This window comes from Lagenorhynchus albirostris, chromosome 1 (genome assembly GCF_949774975.1).
Source record: "Lagenorhynchus albirostris chromosome 1, mLagAlb1.1, whole genome shotgun sequence".
NCBI classification, from domain to species: Eukaryota; Metazoa; Chordata; class Mammalia; order Artiodactyla; family Delphinidae; genus Lagenorhynchus; species Lagenorhynchus albirostris.
The window spans coordinates 74,857,949-74,884,070 of NC_083095.1; the positions used below are offsets into that span (position 1 = coordinate 74,857,949).

Here is a 26,122-nt window from a genome sequence, read left to right on the forward strand (position 1 = left end):
TTCCTGCAGGAAGCCAAGGACCCTCACTTGGTGGCCCATCCCAGGGACTCTCCCAAGACCTGGGATGTGACCATCTTCTCGTGCCCCATTTTCCTGCAACACAATTTCTTGCATTTTCCCATACTTAGAAAAGCACTAAAATCATTAACTAAGATATTTGTGCCTCATGACTAGCAGTAGCCCTCTACCAAGATGTGTGCTTGATTGCACTTATTCCAAAATCACATATATGCACTTATCCCAAATCACCTCCCCCGACCTCTTCAGAGCAGTTCCTCAGAGCTACGTGGACACTGTCTACTGAGCTATAGTTCTCAGTAAGTCCCCAAGTAAAACTGAAACTCACAGCTCTCACGTTGCCCATTTCTACTTAAGTCCCAAGAAACCAGGTATTCTTATTTCCATTTTAAAGAAAAGGAAAATGAGGCTGTCAGACTAACTAACTTGTCCTGGATTAGATAACTAGCAAACAGCAGAAACCCAGGATTATCTGACTCTTGAGCATGTCCACTACTCAGGACATGACTTTTTACATATGTGAAAGTGCTGATTTAAAATATTGAAACCAACATTATGTTAGCAATTTCCCACTGAGAAATCAGTCAAAAAAATGTTTCAATGATTATAGAATCATAAACTGAACACAGAAGACCTCTTCTTGCTGTTTTAAGTAGTCCAGAAAGCTTTAGGTCATTATATTCGTGTTTGACTTTGCAGATCTCAGAAAAGGATACATTCAGTAAGTGAAATTTTCATCTCTTCTCCTTTCCCCCTTTGGGAGTTCCTGTGGAGATGTTATGATAATAGTTGACATGGATGAAAGGCAGACAAAACATACGGAAGAGACTACTGGAAGGAGCCTGGCTGATTTCCCTGAGGAATCCACTCCTAAATGATTAAAAAGCATCAGCCTAGCCTTTAAAGTTTGAAGTTGAATACTGGTGAGGAAGCTACCCTCCTACTTACTGATGAGACAGGGAGAAAGGTTCAAGTTGTCAGAGAAACTGATGCTTCTTGCCTTATTATATTGAAATAGGAACTGGTCTGGTTATCCACATTTTTTTTTCCCCTCAGCAACATAAAAGAGCTTAGACTGAACTTAAGTTCTCATAACAGTGCAAATCTCCGTGGGTGTGAATATGAATATATCTTTTTAAAGAGATTGTAAATCTTTCTGAGGACATGGATTATTTCTCTTCTTTCTAGAACTAAGCAAGGTTTTGCTCATGACTGATAATTAGTACATTTGTTGATGCTGATTTGGTTCCAGTTTAAACACAAATAAGAAGTGAAAATGAAGGAAGGTTGTCATTTACTTGCTGTTTTAGGAATTTTGCTTCAGTGCCTAGGATAGTTCAAAATTATTAATAAGCTGAAAAAGTACCTGGTTTATGTACCACCTGCAGCTGAGAGTGAGATGAACTAGGTCTGGAAAGTCAGATTCATGTTAAATTAAAAGGGCAGCAAAAGCCAGAAACTAAGGTGGATCTTATTTTTCAAAAAAGTTAAAATTCTAAGTATAAATAGTTAATCCCACTTGTTAAAATACAAAACCTCAAACCTTTAGTTTCCTCTGCAAAATAAATTGGAGAGGGTAGGGCTTGAACCAGGCACCAGGCAATGCTCTTGCAGGTCTTTTAGCGCTGACATCCTGGGATGGTACGACGGGTTCAAGATGACAGCTTGGGAGTAGGAGGCTGCTAAACTTGATCATATACTCTATGCACTTTAATGGAGTTTCTCCCCGCCCCTGCCCATCACCAGCTCTTTTACGACTATATCAGATTCCCCTGAGGATACCTACACTCTAGCATAACGAACTATAATTTGGCAAAACGTGGGCCCGAGGAGGCACCCGATAATTGTCTGCTGAATGAATGAACCCCTGCGGGCTTAGGTTCCACTGCGCTTACTCGTAAGCGTCCCCAAGGACCAGATCGCAAATCGAGTTCAGGCCCGGGTAGAGGTCGAGCTCCCCAACCCCGCTCCGTACTTCCCTCCTCCAATAACCAAGTCTAAACTGATGCCTGCTCAGTGACCGGCCGCCGTGGTTCTCACTGCGGGGCAACTTGACTTGCTCTAATGATCTGGGACAGGCATCTGCAGTTAGCGCCCTCAACAGAATTAGGACCGAGCGGGTACTGAACCGGGAAAAGCCAGACATTGCCTTAAAGCAGATCCAAATAGTTCATCTTTGAGGACGCTGGTGGACCAAAGAGAACCGCTGTCCGCTGAAAAACCTCTTCCCCTTTCCCTCCCACACTATCTTGTTGCTGGAGCAACTGTGGGCGTCACCAACATGACGGCGGAAATAGCACAAAAAGATACACGTCTCCAGCTCACGGAGAGATCCGTTGCGCAGGCGCATTAGCTTTCTCTGGCTGTAGTTCTCATTCTGTAGATATATTCTGCGTCTGCGCATTACTTGTTTCGTGCCTTGGCCGGCCTATACGCCTGCGCAACGTAGCAAATTGGGGAGGGCGGAGCTGGGCTACAAGCGGTGCGCATGCGCCGACACTACATCCGGTGTGGTCGTCGGTTCCGCTAGGTGTTTGGGGTACGCCGGCCGGAATATCGAGCGTGTAGTCATGTCGGCGTCGGTGTTGTCGGTCATCTCGCGGTTCTTAGAAGAGTACTTGAGCTCCACTCCTCAGCGTCTGAAGTTGTTGGACGCGTACCTCCTGTATATACTGCTGACCGGGGCGCTGCAATTCGGTTATTGTCTCCTCGTGGGGACCTTCCCCTTCAACTCTTTCCTCTCGGGCTTCATCTCCTGTGTGGGGAGTTTTATCCTAGCGGGTAATGAATGATTCTATAAGTGATATTAGTTATAATGTGTTACTTTGATGCGTGCTTTTATTCCCACAGTACTCGTCTCTATATGAGACCACCGCCTCGTGAAGTTGAGAGAGGAACCTGCATTGCCCTTTTTGTGAATGGGGAAATTGAGGTACATTCAGGTTGTCGTGCCTAATACCAAAGAGCCGCCGAGGAGCTGGGATTAAATCTGGAAACACCTTCATGTTGCTGTTCAATCTGGTGATCCACTTCACTTCATATTGGTCCATGGAAAACTCCCAACTTTCACTTAGCTTTAACACAACTTTGAAGTTGGTAAACTTGTAAAATGGAAAAGCCAACTCTGAAGCTGTCATTTCACTATCCTGAACTCAGTTTTCACTCACATAGGTCTATTTTAGCTCTGTTATTCTGATTCCCAGCAAATTTGATACCTTGTAGATTGCTATATTTAATGAGAGCTGACTGTCCCCATATATTTTTGCCAAAATCTGACCTTTCTTGCTCAACAGGGATTCACTGAATACTGAGTCCAGGCTTGGCCCAGGGAGTGTTGGCCAGTACATTTTATAGGTGGCTACCACATGAACTTTTCCAGTCATGGTATCACCTGCTGCATGACTTGGAAAACATGCCAAAATTCCTTTTTTTTTTTCCACGTGTGATCATCAACAGTCACATTGTAAATTGTATTTTGAATCTCATACAAGGTATGGTAAAAGCTTTGGGGCTACACCTGGTATATGTTTCTTGTCCTCAACGAGTTTACAGTGTAATTGGGGCATAGACAAAATACAGCATCTGGAGACTTCATTTACAGTGGAGTCTTAATTACAGCTTAAAGTTAGAAACCTATAGAATGCTTATTACACATTCAAATTGCTAGTTCAGACTCATGCCAGAGATACTCTACCTTCTACTCTGTTTCTCAAGTTAAGATAAGTCTAAGGACTTAAGGACTAGTTCAGTAAGCCTGGCCTGGAGTTGCAGAGTTAGCCTGTACATCTTTGAATTTTGGCTTAGATGACCAAGACCTGGTTCTCTGTAGCAGCATCCTGGTCTACAGTTTATATGTTACCATCATCAGATATACTACCCTCTTTGCTCTAGACTCCTCCTTCCTCCCCTAAAATACTGTTCATGACTAAGAATTTTATTAGCCAGACCGGAGAAGGAATCTTTTAATTTTATTTATTTATTTATTATTTCTTTGGCCACCACTTGGCATGTGGGATCTTAGTTCCCCGACCAGGGACTGAACCCACTCCTCCTGCATTGGAAGCACAGCATCTTAACCACGGGACCGCCAGGGAAGTCCCAGGAGAAGGAATCTTGAGAATGTCTGATTTTGTTTTCCAGGTCTGGAAAGAGTAGGAATAGGGCGGGGCCTAAAAGGTGATTAAAAAAAAAAAAGCCTTCTTTGTGCTGAAGTCACCCTGGCTTCATAAGCTTCTAGGGTTAAGAATGACTTCTCAAGGGCTACGTGGAAGAGTGGTTTGCAGAAGAGTGGATGTGGACTGGAGTTGCAGATTATTGGTGTGATAAAAGTCAGAAGATTTTTTGAGCAGATAATTTTTCCAGTGCCAAGTCTTTTTTTTTGAGGCTGTTGTGGCTAAAGTTAAATTGGCAGACCCCCTACTCTCCTCAATGAGAAGTTGATGGCCTGTCATTGAAGAGAATGCCTAGTGAAAGGGCAGTTTAATAGTGAGGTCCTTTTGGGGGATTCTGATGTCCGTAGGTGTTGAATAATTGGTAACTGGGCCAGGGAAATGAAAGTTGCTTCAGGAAAAGAAGGGATTCAAGACAATTCAGAGTTGCTGAGGAAGGGTATCGTTTGCATTTCTTTTGACAGACTTGACCTTACTAAAGCCGCTGCTGCCATTTGTTAGCTCAGATCCTCAACTGGATACTGTTTTTTAGAAAAATTTTTGGCTGCGTTGGGTCTTTGTTGCGGTGTGTGGGCTTCTCATTGGGGTGGCTTCTCTTGTTGCGGAGCATGGGCTCTAGGTATGTGGGTGTTAGTAGTTGTGGCACACAGGCTCTCTCTCGGTAGTTGTGGCACGTGGGCCTAGTTGCTCCGCGGCATGTGGGATCTTCCCGGACCAGGGCTTGAACCTGTGTCCCCTGCATTGGCAGGTGGATTCTTAACCACTGTGCCACCAGGGAAGCCCTGGATACTGGTTTTAATGGGAAATTTTAAATTTGGAGTTTATCCTTTGTTCTGGTTGTTGGGAAGGGAAGGCTTGTACTTATTTATAGTGCTGAGGTTTCTAACTTCCCCGAGTTGTGTTTCCTATTGGAAGAGAATGGAGGAGGCCAGTTTGGCTGAGAAAGGGAATTGTAGGCGATTACCTTGAAGGATTAGGTAGTGCTGGATGCTAGAGCTTTGAGTGCCAAGCCAAGGAGTTTTATCCTGTAATAGGAACGCATCTAAGGATTAAAAAAAGTTTTTTTTTTAAAAATTATTTATTTATTTATTTATGGCTGTGTTGGGTCTTCATTTCTGTGCGAGGGCTTTCTCTAGTTGTGGCAAGTGGGGGCCACTCATGGCGGTGCGCAGGCCTTTCACTATCGTGGCCTCTCTTGTTGCAGAGCACAGGCTCCAGACGCGCAGGCTCAGTAATTGTGGCTCACGGGGCTAGTTGCTCCGTGGCATGTGGGATCTTCCCAGACCAAGGCTCAAACCCGTGTCCCCTGCATTGGCAGGCAGATTCTCAACCACTGTGCCACCAGGGAAGCCCCGGATTAAAGTTTTTAAAAAAATTTTAGATTTAAGTAAAGGAGTGACTTAAAATTGGTATTAATGTGTAAGATGAACTGGAGGGAAAAGTTCTTTAGCCTGGTTCCCTTAATTTCTTTTTTGGCAGTCTGTTCTCTTCCATTCCTTCTGCATGTGTTATGTAGCATATGTTCTTTGGAAATTGATTAGTACATTTTAAACCAATATAGGATACTATCACAGTTTTTAAAAAGCCTGGTGTTATTTGGGCCTGATGAAAATGGTCTGTTTTTTTCTGTTCCTCATGACCAGGAACCTTAACCATAGTTTCAAGGAGACAGAGGTAGAAAATTGTCATTGAGAAATCTTTTTCTTCTTTTTTTGGATCAACAGTTTAAAGTATAGTAGGCTTTGAAAGGACTTCAGAGATAAAATATTTTTCTTCTTTCAGACAGATTTTAAACATCCTCAGCAGCTGACTGTTTATCTTGTGGTTAGATCTCTCTAGAGGAGGACATCTGTCCCTTTTTCAGAGTAGCGTGTCAGTGTTGGCAGCCCTTCTAGTTTCCTTTTTTACCTAACTGTAATCCCTCTTTTTGCTCATTTAAAGTGCTATTTTGGAGGGATGAGTGGAAAACAATAAGACTGTCCTTAAAATAAGTTTTTGATCTTGAAATCAGTTTTTAAGTCATTTCACAACTTTGGTCTATTCTGTTTTCTAATCTATATGAAATATTTACGGATTAAAAAAAGTAGTTTTGTTCCCCCTAGTTTACAGATCCAAAAACAGTTTGAATCTGAAAGGCAAGGAGGCCTAATTCAGAGTGTTTTCTATCTCACGGGAGATCTTGGGCTGTGTGGACTGGGGTCCAGCATTTCTTTGGAAATTATCTATTAGATTTCTGGGCCCATAACTTATCCAGGAGATTGGAAGTTTGCCAGCCTTATGCCTGACAGTTCTGTTTCTAAACCTCTTTCATATCCATTGCTACCTCTTCATCCTTTGTCACTCAGGCTCTCAATATCTCTTATCTGGACTACTGTAATCTTCCTTATTGATCTCCCACACTCTCATCTCTCTCCCTCCAGTCCATCTTCCACTATGTTTGCAGGCTTTATTTGACTTGCAAATCTGATTGTGCTACTCCCCACATAAAATTTGTCTGTACCCAAAGAGAAATTTAAAAAGAATTTAATGGCATAGAGGGTCTTTGATAATCCGGTCCCAGCCACATCTCCAGCTTCATCTCGTTTCCACCTCCTCTGTACTTTATATTCCAGCATTATTGAGTTACTTGTTATTCCCTGAACATGCCGAGATGTCTTAAGCTATTTTACCTTTGTTTGACTGCCCAGAAAATTCCTTCACTTCTCAGCCATCTCAGCTCAAGTGCTACTTCCGTTTGAACCCTTCTCTGGCTCTTCAGATTTAGATCTTTCTCCTGTATTCCTATTTCACTACACTGTAGTGGTGTAGTGCTCTTTTCATCTCTGCATCCTCAGTGCTTAACACTGTATGTTAAATTGTGAGCATGCCTATAGTAAGTTAAGGAATATTGAGCTATTATGTGCCAGGTTCCCTGCCAGGGTACTGAGGATTTAACTGTGGAACACGCAGACATGATCTCTACTCCCATAGAGTTTATAATCTAGTGGGAGATGCCGACAAGTAAACCTGGATATAGTGCTGTGATGGAGAAGTATTGGTGAGAATAGGAACACAAGTAGGCACTCAACCCTGCCCAGTGGTCCTATAATACTTCCCTGATATGTTTGCTTTTCCAAAATATGCTTCATATTTTCTCTCTTCACTTACATCTATATTTTCTCTTTTCCTTTATTCTCAGTTGATGATCTTACTTACTTTATTTATTTTTTGCTAAAAAAAAAATCCTTTCATCTTCCTACCAAGGAATCATAGCAACCCACCTACACATGGACCCCCTACTCTTTGACTTATTTCCTGTAATGGTGGATGATATATCCCTTTCCTATCAGAGGTCAGCTTCTTCACTTGTGCAGAGGATCCAGCCTTCTCTTGCTCACTCAGGGACTCAGCTTCTGTAATCATCCCTCCATTCTGCATCATTAATTTCTCTCTAGTGGATCATTCCCATCATACATACATGCTCTAATATCCAATTTAAAAAATTAATTTGACTTTAGATACCCCTTCAGCTACTATTCCATGTCTTTCTGCTCCATCATCACAGAATTCCTTGAAAGAATAGTTGTCTAGTTGCTGTTTCTGCTTTCTCACTGTCCATTCATTCCTTAACCTACTCTTGGTGGTCTGTCCCCACCACTACAGTGAAACTGCTCTTGCCAGATCTAATGGCCATGTACCTCACCTTGCCTGAATGCTCAGCAACATTTAGCACTTAACAGTTGGCTGCTTCCTTCTGAGTGAGTGAAGTACTTTCTTCTCAAAGCTTTTGCAACGCTACACTCTCCTGCTTGTTCCTTCTCACCTCATTGGTTTTTCCTTCCTGTGGTTTGTGCTAGGTGCTTTTTGGTCTGAGGGCATGGTTCTAGACCTCTTCTCTGTATTTCTTTCCCATAGGTGAATTTAAATAATGTCTATATAACTACAGCTACCACATTTATATTTTTAGTTTTGACCTATTCTCTGAATTCCAAATTAGTAAGTCCAGTTGCCTACTTGACATCTTCACTTGATGTCTAACACACAACTCCAGATTGAACCTTCCGGCCTAGCCATCTGCCTCTTCGCTGGTCAATACATGGTGTCAACTTTGGTTAAGTTGTTGAAACCACAAATTTAGAAGGTTTTTGTTTTTTTTTGGCTGCTCGGCCCGTGGGATCCTAGTTCCCCAACCAGGGATTGAATTGAACCCGGGCCCTCGGCAGTGAAAGCTCAGAGTCCTAACCACTGGGCTAGCAGGGAATTCCCTAGAAGGTTTTCTTGATTCCTTGATTTCTCTTATCTCCCACATCCATTACATCAGCAAGCCCTGTCTTCCCCAAAATACAGCCTGTATCTCTTGACTTCTGTCCCTTTTGACTACCATTACCTGAGCTCTTTGGCTCCTTCATGACTCTTCGGCTTCTTGAACTTTGCAGACCATTCTCCGCATTGCAGTTCTACCATCCTTAAAAATTTTAGATCAGATTATTTTACTCATCTGCTCAAAACTTTGAAATATTGCTCCATTGTACTTAGAACTACATCCAGACTCTTTACTGAAGCTTACAAAGCCCCACTGATTTGGCCCTTATCTCCCTCTTGCCCTTGATCCCTACATTCTGGTCAGTCCGACCAAGATTGTTCTTGCTATCTGGAATGCTCTGCCCCTAGATCTTTGCATGGTTGGCTCCTGTCTTTCAGATTTTGGTCTTAAATAGCACCTTCTTAGAGAAGCCTTCTGTGACCACCAAATAAGAAATAGCTTCCCAGTCACTCTTTTATTACCTTGCTTTGCTTCATAGCACATATCACTACCTCATATTTCCTTGTTTAGTTGTTTTCTCATTTATTATGTTTCTCTCCATTAGAGTGTAAGTTCCCTGGGAGCCAGACTCTTTTCTGTCTTGTTCTGTGCCATAGTCCTAGCACCTGGGACAGTGCATGGCGCATAGTAGATGCTCAGTAAATATTTTGCTGACTAAGTGACTATTTAAGGAGATAAATTAGAACTGCTAAAATGGAGCAAGCTGCCTTAGGAGGTAGTACATTTCCATCTTTGGAAGTGCTCAGGAAGGACTGAAGGATCTTTTGTGGAGGAGCTTTTTGAACAGGTGTTCTTTGCCTTTTTTGAGAATTACAAACCGTCCAGAGCCTGTGTTACTGATAGAGGCGGCATATCCCTGCATCTGAGGGATTTGCTGCCTCTGTCAGTAACACAGGCTCTGGATGGTTTGTAATTCTGCACCTGGGGATTACTTACCAGATTCTGGATATGGTGAGTATACTTTGGAACTATTCTCAGCTGATTCATGCAGCCTCCCCTGGCATGCCCATATCCGCCACCTCTTGGGTATTTTGTGCATTAGATGGGGTGTTGGTCTTTAGGACCTTCAGGGTCCTTTGCATCTCTGTGCAATTCTGATTCTTATGTTGTCATTGAAGCAACTTGGGTTACTATGATTATGATAATGATAACACATCAATTCATTTCTTTGTGTACCTTAATGGGGAGGTTCTCTTTCCTTTTGTCCCCTCATATTTCTCGAAGCACTACTCTACTCCCATCTTCCACCCCAATAGCCCCTGTTAATCGTGTTTGGTATCTCTTTCTCCAGATTTTTTCCTAGATTCCAACTAAAATAAATGAGAAAATAGTTTGTGTGTGTGTGTGTGTGTGTGTGTGTGTGTGTGTGTATGCAGTTTAAGAGAAATCTGAAAGGGAATAATATTTTTGGCTTTTTTTCACTTAATATATCTTAGACATCTTTACTGTCAACGTCTAGCAAATTAATCTCATTCTTTTGAATAATTGCATGGGATTTTGTTGCATGTCTGTAGTGTAATTTACTTAAGTAATCCCCTTGATGTCATTTGGACTTTTTTCACTTTTTTTTTTTTCAACTTTACGAACATGCTGTTAGAATGCCTTTGTTCTCTAAGATAAATTCTTTACTCAAAAGACATTTAAAATATAATAGATGTTGCCATTGCTCTCCCAAATGGGTGAACCAAGCTATACTCACCACAGTGGGATTTTAACTGGTCGCCCTTGCTTCAGCAGTGTCCTTCATATTTTGAAGGGTTCAGGTGCCTGAAAAGATCCGGGGTTTTTCCACAGTGTTTGCATGTTTAAGCATAATGAAGACTCTGTTGCCATGGCGATGGACTCTGGAGAAGTAGTCTTTTTTTGAAAATTTATTTATTTATTTTTGGCAACATTGGTTTTTCGTTGTTGTGTGTGGGCTTTCTCTAGTTGTGGTGAGCAGGGGCTACTCTTCATTGTGGTGTGCGGGCTTCTCATTACGGTGGCTTCTCGTTGCAGAGCACGGACTTTAGGTGCACGGGCTTCAGTAGTTGTAGCATGCGGGCTCAGTAGTTGTGGCTTGCGGGCTCTAGAGCACAGGCTCAGTAGTTGTGGTGCACGAGCTTAGTTGCTCCACGGCATGTGGGATCTTCCTGGACCGGGGCTTGAACCCATGTCCCCTGCATTGGCAGGCGGATTCTTAACCACTGTGCCACCCGGGAAGCCCAGTCTGGTAGTTCTCTGACCTTTGGGTTAGATTTCAGTCTGTTGCCTTTTCTTGGTTAGTGATGGAATGGATGCTAGCCTGAAGCAAATTTGGGTTAAGTAGTGTAATCATTTGTTACAGGTATAAAGATATTTTGGAAAAGTGTATTCCTAGAGCTTTCTTTTCATGTCAAATGGTGACTGTGGCTATGGTGTCAGGTTGGAATCTTCAAGGGTACAGAGTGTGGTAGTGGAGAGTTCTCTGTCAAAGTCATGTAACTTAGATCTCTTGCCTTTTTTGAGACAAGCAGCTTCTAGAACTTTGAGATCAAAGATTATCTACAATTGTGAGGTCCTCATGGATAAGCACCTCTGCTGTCTAATATACACATTCTGTTGGAAATAATTCACAATTTTATAACTTTTGGTCATTCAGCCTAGCCCCTTTGTTACTGCCTCAACTACATCCTGATCTAGGTATAATTATAAACTTAATTCAGGAGATAAGAGAGTTCTAAAGATTTTTTGGTTTTATATCAATATCTTTTTTTTCTCAGTAAGCCTTTGGTTTTTAGCCTAACCCTGAGAAGTTGTATTGTTCCCTTAAACAATTAACAGCATAAAATTTGTGTACAACTTGATGAACTTTTAAATTCACCCTTTTAGCCACCACCAGATTAGGATATAGAACATTATCAGTACCCTAGAGGCCTCTCTTCCTGCCTTCCAAGTCATCTCCTGTGAACGATAAAAAACCACTGTCCTGATTTGTATTACTGTAGATTGGTTTTGGCCAATTTTAAGCTTTATATAAGTAGAATCATAAAGCATGTATTTTTTGGCGTCTGGATTGTGTTGCTCATCGTGATATTTGCTGAATTCATCCATGCTGTGAAGTTCTTTTTCATTGCTATATGGTATTCTATTGTATGCATATGCCATAATTTACCCATTTTACCGTTGTTGTTTTTTTTTTTTTTGGCTTGTGGGATCTCAGTTCCCCAACCAGGGATTGAACCCGGGCCCCTGTCAGTGAAAGCACTGAGTCCTAACGACTGGACCACCAGGGAATTCTCCCCATTTTACTGTTGATAGACATTAGATTGCTTCCAGTTGGGGGCCACCATGGGTATCATTCCTGTACGTGCCTTTTGATGGACTTATGTGTCATTTCTGCTGGAACAGAATTGTTGGGTCAGAGGGTATGTGTGTGTGCATTAGTCATACTTGTTTCATACTTCTTGATAATCACTTTTGTGTTTTTCTTCTTGTACAGTTTGTCTGAGAATACAGATCAACCCACAAAACAAAGCGGATTTCCAAGGCATCTCCCCGGAGCGAGCCTTTGCTGATTTTCTCTTTGCCAGCACCATCCTGCACCTTGTTGTCATGAACTTCGTTGGCTGAATCATTCCCATTTACTTAATTGAGGCGTAGGAGACTGGAAGAATGTAAGTGATGATCTTAATGCTTGTCACATAGTGTTGGTTTTAGAAACAGAAATCGGAGGGGCTGGTTTTGATCATGGTTGTCAGAGTTCCCATACTGTTGATAAGATGTTTGCAGAGTTTTCCATATTGGTCTGCAAAGTATGTGTTAATATCCTCGTGATTCATCAGTGCTGCTGCTCTTGGTCGTTGCCTTCTCTTCTCACTGTTCTGCAAAGCATTAAGATAACAGAAAATGAGAGTTTGCTTGTAGCTAATACATTAATTTCTGCACCAATAACTCCATGAAAATAACTCTGAGATCTTGGAAGAGACATAAATTGTAGGTTTTGCTTTTAGATTTGCTCTATAATTTTTTTTTCTGATTTTGATCTCAGATGAGTTCAAATACTGGGCCATTGTCCCCATAGTACCTAGTATAGTGCTTACACCTGATAGACATCCAGCATATGCCGAATGAATGACAATGGCTGCTTGCTTATATATGTGCTAAGTTAAAAATTAATGGGAGGGCTTCCCTGGTGGCGCAGTGGTTGAGAGTCCGCCTGCCCATGCAGGGGACACGGGTTCGTGCCCCGGTCTGGGAGGATCCCACATGCTGCGGAGCGGCTGGGCCCGTGAGCCATGGCCGCTGAGCCTGCGCGTCCGGAGCCTGTGCTCCGCAATGGGAGAGGCCACAGCAGTGAGAGGCCTGCGTACCGCAAAAAAAAAAAAAAAAAAAAAATGAATGGGAAAATTGGATTAGCTTGGGAGAACACTTTAACATATAGGATGAGATGCCATGTGGTCATTTGCCAGTTTTCTTTTTTTAGCAATAGAGCTTTTTTTTTTTTTTTTTTTTTTTAAGTAAACTCATAGAATCTTAGCAGTGGAGCCGAGTTGTTCTGATTGACAGCAGTTGAAAAGCCCTCTTTGCTTGGGCTCTCCATGTGTGGTATGCTCTCCCCTCCATCCTTCCCTCCTAAGCAGAATCCTAAAAGCTCTGAGAAGTACTTGACACTCTCTCTCTCTCTCTCTCTCTCTCTCTCTCTCTCTCTCTGTATGTGTGTGTGTGTGTGTATATATATATATATATATATATATTTTTTTTTTTTTTGGCTGTGCTGCACAGTATGCGGGAGTTCCCTGACCAAGGATGGAACCCATGTCCCCTGCCTTGGAAGTGCGGAGTCTTACCCACTGGACTGCCAGGGAAGTCCCTTGACTCTATCTTAAAACTTACTTTATATATGAGAAAACAGAGGTCCAGAACAATCCAGTGGCTTTCCCTGGCCACATAGCTAAGTGGAAGCAGTGTAGTGCTTTAGTCCAATGGTGCTCTTGGCCTAGTGCTTCTTCAGTATCCCGTGTTGGTCACTAATGAATGAATGCACTCTATTCTTTGCCTTTCTCCTACAAAATTAAATGTTGCTATTACTGGGGTAGAGAAACAAGAACCTTAGGAAACTGACCCTCTTTGGGGGAAGGATCTCCCAGGACCAACCTCCTTCTATCACAACTTGGAAAGCTATCATTTTTGTACTAATCAGAAATCTAACATAACAGTTAGAGCAACCATGGACAAAGTGAATGCAATAATGTGACAAGGACTTTACTTCAGTTTCTAGCAGTTACTTAATATATTACATAAATCCTTTCCATAGATATTGTCTCAAAAACAGTACTGTTAGTTCAGGTAAGGTTTCATTTTTGGCAGTGGTAAGTTGACAGAGGTGGTTTATATCAGTGAAAGAGGTTGTGAACCACTTCTTTCTACTATCTTAATACAGTTGAACTTTTTGGAGACCCAATCAGGACTTGAGTTGTTCCCCCATGTGCTAGTCAATGCCTTGATCCTGGGAACACAAAGAAAAGTAAAATGTGGCTGCCTTCAAGCAGTGAACAGTCTAGAAGGGGAAAAGGGCATGTAAACACAGCAGTTAGAGCCACACTAAAGACCTGAACAAAGTGCTGTGGCGGTCCGGAGAACTGGTCCTCCGTGCCATCTGGGAGCAGAGGCTGCAGACAGGGCGCCTGACCAATGACAGCTTCTTGAGTACAGCTAGAAAATTCACCCACCGGCATTGACCTGCGAACATCCTGAGTAACCCTTGGGCTCTGATAGTAACCTTGCTGGAAAGGCCATAAGTCTTCTGATTGCCCTACTCTAAATTTCTAGTTACTTTTTCTAGATGAGTCACGTTGTATGCTTTAACAAGGGGACAGAGCAAGCAGTTCAAGGATGTTCTCTAGGATCAGGGAGATACCACATCATGAAAAATAATTTCCTAGGGCTGTCGTGATTGGAGGAGGACTCTGCAGCAGAGAGGCTAGTTATTTCAAAATCATGACAAAAACAGAGACAAAAAAGCAAGCTCAGCAGAAACTGTGTACTGCAGACCCTATTAACGATCTAGGGCCACCTGTTCAGCTGGGAATTATGGGCCCAAGGTATAGCACAATCTTCCAATCCCAGAGTGCAGTGTTAAATCATTCTATAGAGAGTATATTCGTAGTGAAATCCTTCTGTGTGGGACTCCCCAGGGGTTTTTTCACAGAGATCATTTGTGAAATGATCACAGTTTGACATATACTGTACTGTCCTGCCCTCAATTTTCAAATATACATTTATTTGCCCTTTTTCTGTGCTTCTAACTTAGTTCTATGTGCAGTGTGCTAAAACACTTTTAAAATGGTTTTCGAGTGAGTTTTCAATATTTATATCAACTCAGAAGGTAGAACAAAACAGATTGAATATTCTCCATATTTGACAAGTATGTTGAGAGTTGGGTATAAAAAGAATAAACACCTGTAGCTTACTGCTCTGGTGTGAATTTGGGGGTGACATTTAAAACCAGCAGCTACTATGAAAAAGCATATCAAAAGAAAATGGCACTGAGTTAAAGAAATTTATTCCAGGAGAAGTAAGGAAGTTAACAGATAGTGAGTGCTCGCGTGGGCCAGGCTTTAAGTCTTATTTTATTTTCAAAACAACCTTATGAGGATAGGCTTGGTAATTCCACTTACAGATGAGAAACTGATGTTCAAAGAACCTTGCTGGAAATCTTTTAAGTCTAATAATCCAGTCTGATGTCAAAAAATTTTTTTAATATCTATTTTTGCTTAAAGTTGCTTATTATAAAGTATTTGACGATTGCAGAGTTAAAGAAATGTGTTTAAAAAGTTACCACAGGGACTTCCCTGGCAGTCCAGTGGTTAGGGCTTTGCCTTCCACTGCAGGGGGTGCTGGTTCGATCCCTGGTCAGGGAGCTAGGATCCCACATGCCTCGCAGCCAAAGAACCAAAATGTAAAACAGAAACAATATTGTAACAAATTCAGTAAAGACTTTAAAAATGGTCCACATCAAAAAAAAAAAAAGTTACCACAGTTATTTTTATTACCGTCCTTTCCTTTATTACTTAACTTTCTTTGCTTGTATGACAATTTAAAAAATACAGAAAAGTACAGAGAAGAATATAACAAACACCACCGTGTATCCACCACCTGGAATGAACAGGTTTTGAACAAATTAAGCATTGTAGATTGAGCTGAAGTTCCTTTGAATCCCTCCAGTCCCCATTCCTTCCCTCTGCTGTAAGACTTGACCGTCTTCATAGCAGTTTTGTTCAGCTAGGACTATTGTAAAACCTACATCTGTTAACACAGCCTTTTCCAAACTTCAGACTTTTGCGGCCTCCTGAAAACATGTCCAGAGATGGCAGCGTGAGAAACCTGTGGTAAAAGTTAGCTGTTCAGTTGGCAGCACTGGTATAAGTGGCTATGCCAGTGGTCAAGAATAGACTCATAGGGGTTTTCCTGGTGGTGCAGTGGTTAAGAGTCTGCCTGCCAATGCAGGGGACACTGGTTTGAGCCCTGGTCCGGGAAGATCCCACATGCCGCGGAGCAGCTAAGCCCGTGCACCACAACTACCGAGCCTGCACTCTAGAGCCTGCGAGCCACAACTACTGAAGCCCATGCACCACAACTACTGAAGCCCGCACGCCTAGAGCCCGTGCTCCGTAGCAAGAGAAGCCACCACAATGAGAAGCCCGCGCACTGCAACGAAGAGTAGCCCCTGCTCGCCGCAACTAGAGAAAGCTCATGTGTAGTAATGAAGACCCAACATAGCCAAAAATAATAAATAAATAAAATAATAAAAAAGAGAAAAGAATAGACTTATAATGTTTTTTAGATTATCATAAAAATGAAAATGCAAATAGATAACTAATAAGAACCTGCTGTATAAAAACAATAAAATAAAATTCAAAAAAAAAAGAAAATGCAGGACTTCCCTGGTGGCGCAGTGGTTAAGAATCTGCCTGCCAAGGCAGGGGACATGGGTTCGAGCCCTGGTCCGGGAAGATCCCACATGCCGTGGAGCAACTAAGCCCGTGCACCACAAGTACTGAGCCTGTGCTCTAGAGCCTGTGAGCCACAGCTACTGAAGCCCTTGCGCCTAGAACCGGTGCTCTGCAACAAGAGAAGCCACCGCAACGAGAAGCCCATGCACTGCAACGAAGAGTAGCCCCTGCTTGCCGCAATTAAAGAAAGCCTGTGCGCAGCAAAGACCTAATGCAGTCAAAACTAAAATTTATTAAAAAAAAAAATGAAAATGCAAAAGTGAAAAATGCTCCTAGTGAGCTTCTGAGTTGGGAGAATCCATGCACAGCATGGATTCAGTGTTTGGCACTTAGGTGGCAGTAATCTATTTTGAATGAATGCATTATATAGAAGTTCAGTAGGTTTGAATATTTAAAAATTTACATACTATCTGTAAATATTTCCTGTTTTGTTTTTCCATGTCTCCTTGTGAAATTCTTTTCAGAAAATGTCAGCCTATCTCAGGTGTTCTGAAGGGAAATGAAGAAAAGAGGGACTTAGCTACATTGGGTCACAGCTTGGGAAGGAAAGTTCCTGATGACTGGGCCCTGGATCAGAGGGAGAAGTGGACAGGGCTTCCACAAGGGGCAGACCTGAGCTTGGAAGTATGCTTAGCCTGAGGGCGATTGTTTGCCACCAGGTTGTGCTGAAACCTTGTTAGTGTTGCTTTGTTTTTATGGTGGAGGCTGTTCTCCCACAGGTCTTTAAAAATTCGTAGAGTTTAATCCCGGCTGGAGCGAGGGCGCTACAGGGCTGGGCAGAACATAACTGACAGTACTATTAACAAACAAGCAGTTGCCAGTTGGCTTTTTGAATTCATCAGTAAAGTACTGTAGTAATATAGAAAGTTACCTCTGGAAGGGGATCTAAATGTTATTTCTTAGGCGCTACTGCCACCCAGTGGCGTGTACATTTCATTGCTGAGAGAAGGTACTACAAAGCCCAAGAGAAGCTGAGTTTGGGGGAAGAAACCACAGATACCTTTGTGATAAAACCAAGTTTCTTTCCAGTCACAGGAGGGCAGCAGAGGTCCAAGCGGGCCTAGGTGTTGGGTGGGCCTTGCTTTACATTTTGGCCAGAGGTGGGCGGTGTCAGGCACAAAAGGGCATGCAACCTTTGTCACCTAGGGAAGACCAAGTGCACGGTGACCCAGAGATTGACCATTTATTTTCTTTTCTGATCTGTCAGTTTGAGAGCTCCCTTTCCGGTTTCTTGTAGACCTGTTTTTGCTCTCAGCATGACCTCCTGCTGGCAGTCATCTTTAATTTTTTTTGGGTGGGGGGGTTAGTTTCCATTTCATTTTCTCTGACATTTCATCTTATATTGAATTAGGTTTAGCCACTAGATAAGTTCTCAAAAAGGGAACTACTCTAAATTTGTAGAAAGTATTTTGAGTTGGCATAATCTTTTCTCAACCCCCTTGTTTTTCCTGGTTGGAGGGTGAGATTCTTTACTTATTCTTAAAACCTTGAATCTGCTTATTATATTTACAAAAAACCCAAATAATTGATGATTCTTGAATTGATGATTGTGCTCTATTTGGTATTTGGTTCATTTAAAACCACCAAAAAAAAAAAAAAGAGAGAAAAAGAATAAAAGAGAATATCAAGTAGATTTGTGTTTTTTAAAAAAATTTGGCCAAGCTTTGCGTTTTGCGGGTTCCTAGTTCCCTGACCAGGGATGGAACCCGGGCCCCGACAGTGAAAGTGCTGAGTTCTAACCACTGGACCGCCAGGGAATTCCCATAGATTTGTATTTATGAAGTTCATTCCCTGCCTTAGTTTCTCTAGCCTTGCAGCTCAGATGATTCTGACTGCAAGTCATCCTGCCCCCAGGTTGCATAAGACCCTCTTCTTGGGGCCCTCATGGTCCACTGTGCATGCCCCTAACGCTGCACTTACCACATGGTTATGAAACCATTCATTTTCCTGTCTCTCCCACTGGACTGTTCAATTCCCAGAGGGTGGGGACCTCAGAGCTTAGCACAGGGCTAAGGGTCACAATGCATGTTTGTTGAATGAGTGTATGAACGAGTAAATCATTTTCAGCTGCAACAAAATGCTGTATAAAATAGCTGTATCATTAGTGATGTGGATGCTAAGACACGAGGAAAGTGCTGGGGAAGAAAGATGCCGAGGGAACAATTCACACGAGGGACGGTGGGACGGTGGAGTGGGGCACGAGCGTGAGGCTAGAAGTTGGAAGACCTGTGTTGTAGACTTTGCTGTGTTGTTAACTAGTTGAATGGAGAAATAAGCTTGTCATTGAGCCCTAATTTCCCTGTGTGCATAGGGAGGGGATTGGCCTGGATGGTCATTAGAGTCTCTTGCAGCTGTTAAAGCCTCTGATTAATAGTATTCATGATAGTCCCATTGTGTTTGAGGAGGATAATGCTGTTTGTGTGGATCCTCAGTTGAGCTTTGCTTTTTTTTCTTCTTCTTGCTTTTTACCTTCAATTGTTGCTTTTTATCCATATTACTAGGTTTTCATCATCCATCAAAAGTGCGATTGTCTGTAACAAAATGCATGGTGTTTGTGTAAGGCCTTTTACAAAATTAGACAACATTTATCAAATGTTTTACAGTTATCACATAACCAGGCTTGCAGGACTCACACTCCACATGCACTTAAAAAAAAAAAAAAAAGTTATTTATTTATTTATTTATGGCTGCGTTGGGTTTTCGTTGCTGTGCACACGCTTTCTCCAGTTGTGGCGAGTGGGGGCTACTCTTCGTTGCGGTGCATGGGCTTCAGTAGTTGTGGCTTGCGGGCTCTAGAATGCAGGCTTGGTAGTTGTGGTGCATGTGCTTAGTTGCTCGGCAGCATGTGGGATCTTCCCGGACCAGGGCTTGAACCCGTGTCCCCTGCATTGGCAGGCGGACTCTTAACCACTGTGCCACCAGGGAAGTCCCCACATACACTTTTACACACATCAACCCACGTCATCCTCACGGCCCACCCTGTGATGGAGGCAGACAAATAGTAGTGTTCCCGTTCTGTACATGAGGTAATTAAAGCTTGGTGAAATTTAAGTTGACTTGTCCAGGGCCTGGAACTAATAAGTGACTGAGTGGGAACTCGATAACAGATACTTTAACTTCACACTTTTATATTCTTTGCTCTCTATTATGTTCAAAGACTTTTGGATGATGAATATATACATTTTATTAGAAGGTTTCCAGTAACAGTATTAAGCTTGCTTCTCTTTTTTAAATGGGAAAAACTTAGGAGAGGTTGATAAGAAAGGATGAAGACAAGCTATCTAAAATGTTTCTGCAAAGTTGGTCATCTTTAGTATGATCTGGAAGAAGTGGAGGAGAATGCAGATCAGGAGACCCGACTTATTCCAGAGAGGGTGACCCTGGGCCGGCACTGTCCAGTAGCACTTTGCATTGTGCTAATCTAAGTCTGCACTGGCAAATACGGTAGCTACTAGCCACATGTAGTTATTGAACATTTGAAATGTGGCTAAGTGAGGCACTGAATTTTTCATTTTATTTAATTTTAACTCAGCTTAAATAGTCACCTGTGGCGTGGTGTTGGACAGCACAGCTCTGGACAAATCTGTCAAACTCTCAGGTGATGGTTTCCTCATCTGTAAGACTGAGAGGACTGGACGAGCTGATCTCTACAGCTCCTTTCATTTTCAGATCCGTGCCTTCTGAAATTGTAGTGATTCACATTGAGCTCTGAACCTAGAGTTTCTGCAGAATGGTCTTTGATTCACATTTTTCTCTAATTTCAGTTTTAATTGGGTGACCAGGATCTAGGATGAGACGGATTTGAAGGAAAATCAGTATTTGAGCATATCTGCTCAGTGCTGGCGTCTGAATAGAGATGGTGCTGGGGAAGCAGATTCCAAACAGAAATGACCCTGTCTGGCATCATCTTTTGTGTCTCTACAGAGAGCAATTCTTTTTAACAGTTCTTTGTGTTGTGCCTTGCTTTCTCTTAAGATGATGAGAACAGGCTGATCGAATGGTGCTGTCTTTCCTGCTTGTGTGAATAGACTGAAGAAGTCATGCTCTCAGTAGGTGTCTTCCACTTTGCATGTCTTGATATCAGGGGAGGAAATTTTATTTGTCAGTTTCCTGAAACCTTTATCCTCTGGTTAACAGTTGAAATCATTCTTCTGAGCTGGTGAATAGTCTAATTTTGTTGAGCTAATATTTCAAAGACTCCTAGAACCTCTGCTTTTAGAGTACTGTCTGGTAGATATATTTTTGCCTTAAAAGAAAGGAGCAGATCTATGTAAATAGGAATTTTCTGAAAACCATTGTCAAAGAGATTTACTCTCATGAGTCATTTTTTGCCTTTTAGTTGGACCAATCCCAGTGTCTTAGATTAAGATGTTTTATTGTCATAGGATCTCAAAACTTGACTTTTGTACTGAATGAGGATTTCTTTTATAATTCTCATTGTGTCAGGCTCTTCACTGAAGTGGCCCTGTGCTCTGTTCCTCTCTCACCTTGGCCGTTAGAACTGATGTGTTGTATTAGTTCATAGTCTGTTGTCAGAGAGTTTGCTTTAAGACATTTGATGGAGTGAATAGGTTAGTTTTAATAGGTCTGTTTGTTCTTATTTGGCACTGTGATCACTTTTGCTCCCTGTTTTTGCTCTTTGTTTTACATATTTCTCATAATTCCACTGATGCAGGAATGTTCTGCAATTATGTAGCATTTCTCTTTCATTGTTAGTGGAATAAAAGCAATCTGGCTAGAAGTCTAAGATCTTTCCTCTAAACTCTGATGCTAGAATCTCCAGGTCACGTGAACCAATGCACAAAATAAGGTGGTGCCCTTTCACCTACTGGTGTAGCCCAGCTCTTCTGAAACATAGTGTTTCCCAACCTTTCTCATCTTCACACGTAGAAGATGACAATATTTTTATGGCACACTGCAGGAAAATGGGCTGCTTGTGGCTGGGGACATTGGGGCCCCTAGGGCCAAGGGGTCACCTTCTGGCCACACCGTGTCGGAGCTGCTCTAGGTGGGCAGCCCTCCTAGAGGTGTGAGAAGGGAAGTCTGTGTTTACAGGGCAGGGCTGGGCTCCACCTCACAGCTTACGGTCAGTCCCATCTGGCTCTGGCAGCTGTGTGGCCTCTTCTCATGGGGTTACTCTCCACCTCCTTCTTGCCAAAAATAATCTTACTGTTAAATGAAAACAAAATTATTCCTGCTGTTTTGGGCCTTCGTTAAATCTGAGATTGGGAATCTTTCTCTGCTTTCTTTCGAATTCTTCCTTCTTCCTTCTTCCCCTCCCCCTCCCCCTCCCCCACCCCCCAAACTGGAAGTTAGTGCTTTGTAAGCTTTCTAAATCCAGAAAAGCTCTTTAGGCTAAGTTGCAATCCTCTCACCACAAAGAGGGTTTGTGGATCAGAGAGGTCAGAGTGACTTACGTAAAGTCGTACAGCTAATTAATTGCAGAGGTGGCGTTAGAACCCACGGCAACAGTTCCGAGTCAGTTATGCCTTCCGTGTGCTTGGAATTCAGATTTGAGCATTAATTTCTATGGATCCCTCTATAAAATGTTCAGTGAAAAAATTTGCTTTATTCTGGTTGTTCTAACCTGGCTTAAATACTGTCCAGAATTTGGGAACCCATTAACTGCCTTTGTCTTTACGGGTTTAGAATTTAGATAGAAGAATTCGAGACCCTGTCTGTAGCATATCACAAAACATTTTTAGAAACCTTGAGTATCTCTTCTTACCTTTCTGCTTCTTTCTTAAAGGTTCACTCTTTGGTTTCCCCTGGATAAGAAGAGCTCTTGAGATGGCACTTTGCTGGACACACGGATTTCCTTCAGATTTATGCTTGCTACCGACTGATTTGGGATGCGGTTGGAGAGCCCAGAGAGTTCCCAGGCTTCCGTGTCAGAACAACTTTGTAATGAGCATTTATTAGCATAGCCTCTGCCTTCCATGAAGTGTAACCTTTTTGCCTTCCAAATTAAAAAGCTCCATGCCACTCCTTCCTCTGCCTCTGGCTCTGTTTTTTGTTTTTCTTCTTTATTGGTATGAAAGTCCTTTTTTCCCTTCAGTCCTGTGTGCAGAGCTCTTTAGGAGTTGATAACTTGCAACTGTGAATCTACCTCCGTGTTTTCATTAAGTGTATTTGAAGTTAATGACAAAAGGCAGGGCTGACAACCCTGGGAAACCACAGTCCTTTGTCTTTTCCCTGGAGCTGGTAATCCCTTACTAATCCTTCAATTGTTGCCGGTGGTTCCCTCTCTTATGACACAATGCTTCCTGGAACTGCATCATTAAGCACTTTGTGAGAAAAGTGTGTGCTTCCCCATTTATATCTGTTTCAACGTGATTTAGTGGTGAAAAGGGAAATATGTATCTCTTAGACCGTGTAAGAAGAGTGCCAAAAGTGGGATTTGTATATATGCTTATTTATAGGAGACACTACTTTCCAAACCACCTTCACAAATGTTCTCTCATTTTGTTCTTACCATTATCTCAGGGGTTCCAATCCGCATTAGATAGATGAAGAAATTGAAGCTCCGATTTGTAACTTGCTTAAGATCAGAGTCCGTGACACACTTGGGTGGAGCAATAGGTCTGCTGGCTGAACTCTAGACATATTCATATGTATTGTGGTAGCAGCCCTGTTTCCATCTTGGGTGCTATATACAGGAAATAAGCTATGTTGAGGATTCCACTATTTAAATTTAGCTGACTGCTGAGATGGTGAGTTGTGCTCTAGAGGTTTCCCAACCTGGCTGCCCATTAGAATCACTTGGGGAACTTAAAAACGAAATCTCAATGCCCAGGGCACACCCCAGACCAATTAAATACAAATCTCTGGGGGTGGCATCTGCACTTTGTACCACTACCCGGGAGATTCTAACGTGCAGCCAAATTGGAGAAGTGCTGCTCTGGGTTCTTGCTATGCAAAACGTAGCCTGTTGACCAGCAGGATTGACATAACCTAGGAGCTTATTTGAAAAAGAGAATCTCAAGCCCACCCCAGGCCCTCCTGAAGCAGAATCTTTGTTTTGACGTGGTCAGCAGGTGATTCACGTTCATATTAAAGTTTGAGAAGCACCCATCCAGAGCAGAGGTTCTCAAATTTTGGTGTATCTCACAATTACCTGGGAACTTGGTAATGAACTTGGGCCTCTGTGTTTCTTAGCTCTCCATGTAACTCTGATATACACTAAAGTTTGTGAATAGCTCTAGATTAGGAGTCGGCAAGCTTTTTCTTAAATGAACGGCCTGGCAGAGTTCCAGTAAAACTTTATTCACGGAAGCAAGCTGTTGGTGCTTGGGCCATGGTTTGCCATTTGGAGGGATGCTAGTTCACTAAACTATGACTGAGTAATTGAATATTCTTTAAAACTTTTATGTACCCATTTTCTCAGCCATAAAAAGAAACAAAATTGAGTTATTTGTAGTGAGGTGGATGGACCTAGAGTCTCATACAGAGGGAAGTAAGTCAGAAAGAGAAAAACAAATACCGCTTGTTAACATATATATATGGAATCTAAAAAAAAAAAAAAAGTCATGAAGAACCTAGGGGCAAGATGGGAATAAAGACGCAGACCTACTGGAGAATGGACTCGAGGATAAGGGGAGGGCGAAGGGTAAGCTGGGACAAAGTGAGAGAGTGGCATGGACATATATACACTACCAAACGTAAAATAGATAGCTAGTGGGAAGCAGCCACATAGCACAGGGAGATCAGCTCTGTGCTTTGTGACCACCTAGAGGGGTGGGATAGGGAGGGTGGGAGGGAGGGAGACTCAAGAGGGAAGAGATATGGGGACATATGTATAACTGATTCACTTTTTATAAAGCAGAAACTAACACACCATTGTAAAGCAGTTATACTCTAATAAAGATGTAAATAAAACTTTTATGTATACATTTGTACCTTTATCAGGAGGCTTCTGAATTATTTTTAGTGTAGATTGATAAACAGGTATTTTGAATAAGAAAAGCATCTGAACTTGAAGATAAATGGGTGGAAAACTGGGAATAATAGTGATAATTTTGTCAAGGAAGACATTACAATTTTCAGAGCCTCTAATATACAAACTTTAATGTATGTCAGTGATCTTGAGATACATGAAGTAGACACTAAGCTCCCACTTAATTGGATTAGCTGTTATCTCAGAGGTGATTTACCCAAGCCAGTGGGAAACCTTCATGTTTGGTGTGTCTTTTCACCGTTTGCAATAGGGCAGAAGCCTATAGACAGCTTTTGGAGTCTTGAGTTTAAATTTAGTTAAAAGCTCATTACAACTCATTTTTAGTCTTCTGTTCACTTGTTCAGTGGTTCTCAACTCTACATGTAGGAGAATTACCTGTGAAACGATTCAAGTTTAAAAAAATGCATTACTACCGCCCCCCAACCACCAATTGAGTTTTTGATTCTCTTTTTTTTCTTTGGCTGTGCTGTGTGGCATGCGGGATCTTAGTTCCCAACCAGGGCTCGAGCCCACGCCCCCTGCATTGGAAGGGTGGAGTCTTAACCACTGGATGGCCAGGGAAGTCCCAGAGTTTCTGATTCTTATGTGTTTTTTGTTTGTTTTTTTTTTAGCTGAAGTAACTAAAGACATGGTAGATGAGAGGCACTGAATCAGGATGGGTAATCTTTTCATTCGATGCATCTTCCAGTCTGGATCTTTCTTTTTTTTTGCGGTACGCGGGCCTCTCACTGTTGCGGCCTCTCCCGGAGCACAGGCTCTGGACGCGCAGGTCCAGCGGCCATGGCTCACGGGCCTAGCCGCTCCGTGGCATGTGGGATCTTCCTGGACTGGGGCACAAACCCGTGTCCCCTGCATTGGCAGGCGGACTCTCAACCACTGCGCCACCAGGGAAGCCCTCTGGATCTTTCTTAATACCCGCCGGCTGTGTTGTGATGGTGCCTGTCCATGGGCCTTACACCTGGGTGCCCAGTGTAGCATGCTGCAAGAGTGGATTTTGAGTACTGTGGCGCAGGGTGAGCTATGTCCTAGCATCTTCTGCTGCCTCTAGCTCAGCATCTTTACGGGGTGGGTTTATTTTCTGTGCTCTTTTGTGGGGCCAGGGGCCATTTGCCACACCACTGTACGTGGTCTGTTCCCTGCCACTCTTTGCAGTGGCTGGAAGCCTGGCCCTCAACACCTCCTGCCCACACATTTCCTGCCCCCTATCACATGGAAACCATCTCCTGTGTTTTCTTCTTTTAGCAGCCAGTACCTTTGGCCTCTTTGATCACATCCTTTCATCTTAGGCTTCAAAACACTTTTGTTATGATAGTTGAACATACTTGGGGCGGTCAGAGAGACCTGCTCTCTGGTTTTGGAGGCTCAGTGAACTAGCACTGGTGGTTACCAGGGGCTGGGGAGCTCGTGTACAAACTCAGTGTGACTGTGTCCTCCCATCTTGGCTTGCGGCTCTGGGCTTCTGAAGTTTGAGTGCTGTATAACTTTCTAACTACAGTTAATTTTAAAAAATTTAGCACATATTAAAAATGGCTTTTTCTTGCACGAGGAAACAACACTTTACAGAACAAGGATCTTAGACAAGGGAATGAGAAAAAAAAGAGGAGGACTTCTGAGGAACTAAAGAAAATATTTTATTTGCTTAGTTTCAATTAATAGGTGGGTTCAAGCTTACACAAAACTTCTGTCAATGGGATGAAAAAGA

General features: G+C 42.4%; 1 protein-coding gene across 2 annotated transcripts in view; it reads left to right on the forward strand.

The window, feature by feature from the left end:
• The first annotated feature begins 2,510 nt into the window (after nucleotides 1–2,510).
• The window catches only part of DAD1 (defender against cell death 1), a 57,956-nt gene continuing 34,344 nt past the window's right edge, over nucleotides 2,511–26,122 (forward strand). Inside the window, exons 1-3 of one of the 2 annotated variants that reach the window (XM_060146136.1) lie at nucleotides 2,512–2,799; nucleotides 11,951–12,125; nucleotides 22,213–22,454. In XM_060146136.1, coding sequence (XP_060002119.1) covers nucleotides 2,589–2,799; nucleotides 11,951–12,081 — 342 coding nt within the window. In that variant the 5' untranslated portion in view covers nucleotides 2,512–2,588 and the 3' untranslated portion in view covers nucleotides 12,082–12,125; nucleotides 22,213–22,454. Of the gene's footprint in view, nucleotides 2,800–11,950; nucleotides 12,126–22,212; nucleotides 22,455–26,122 lie in introns of those variants that run through there. The other variant, XM_060146140.1, reaches the window with a different exon arrangement.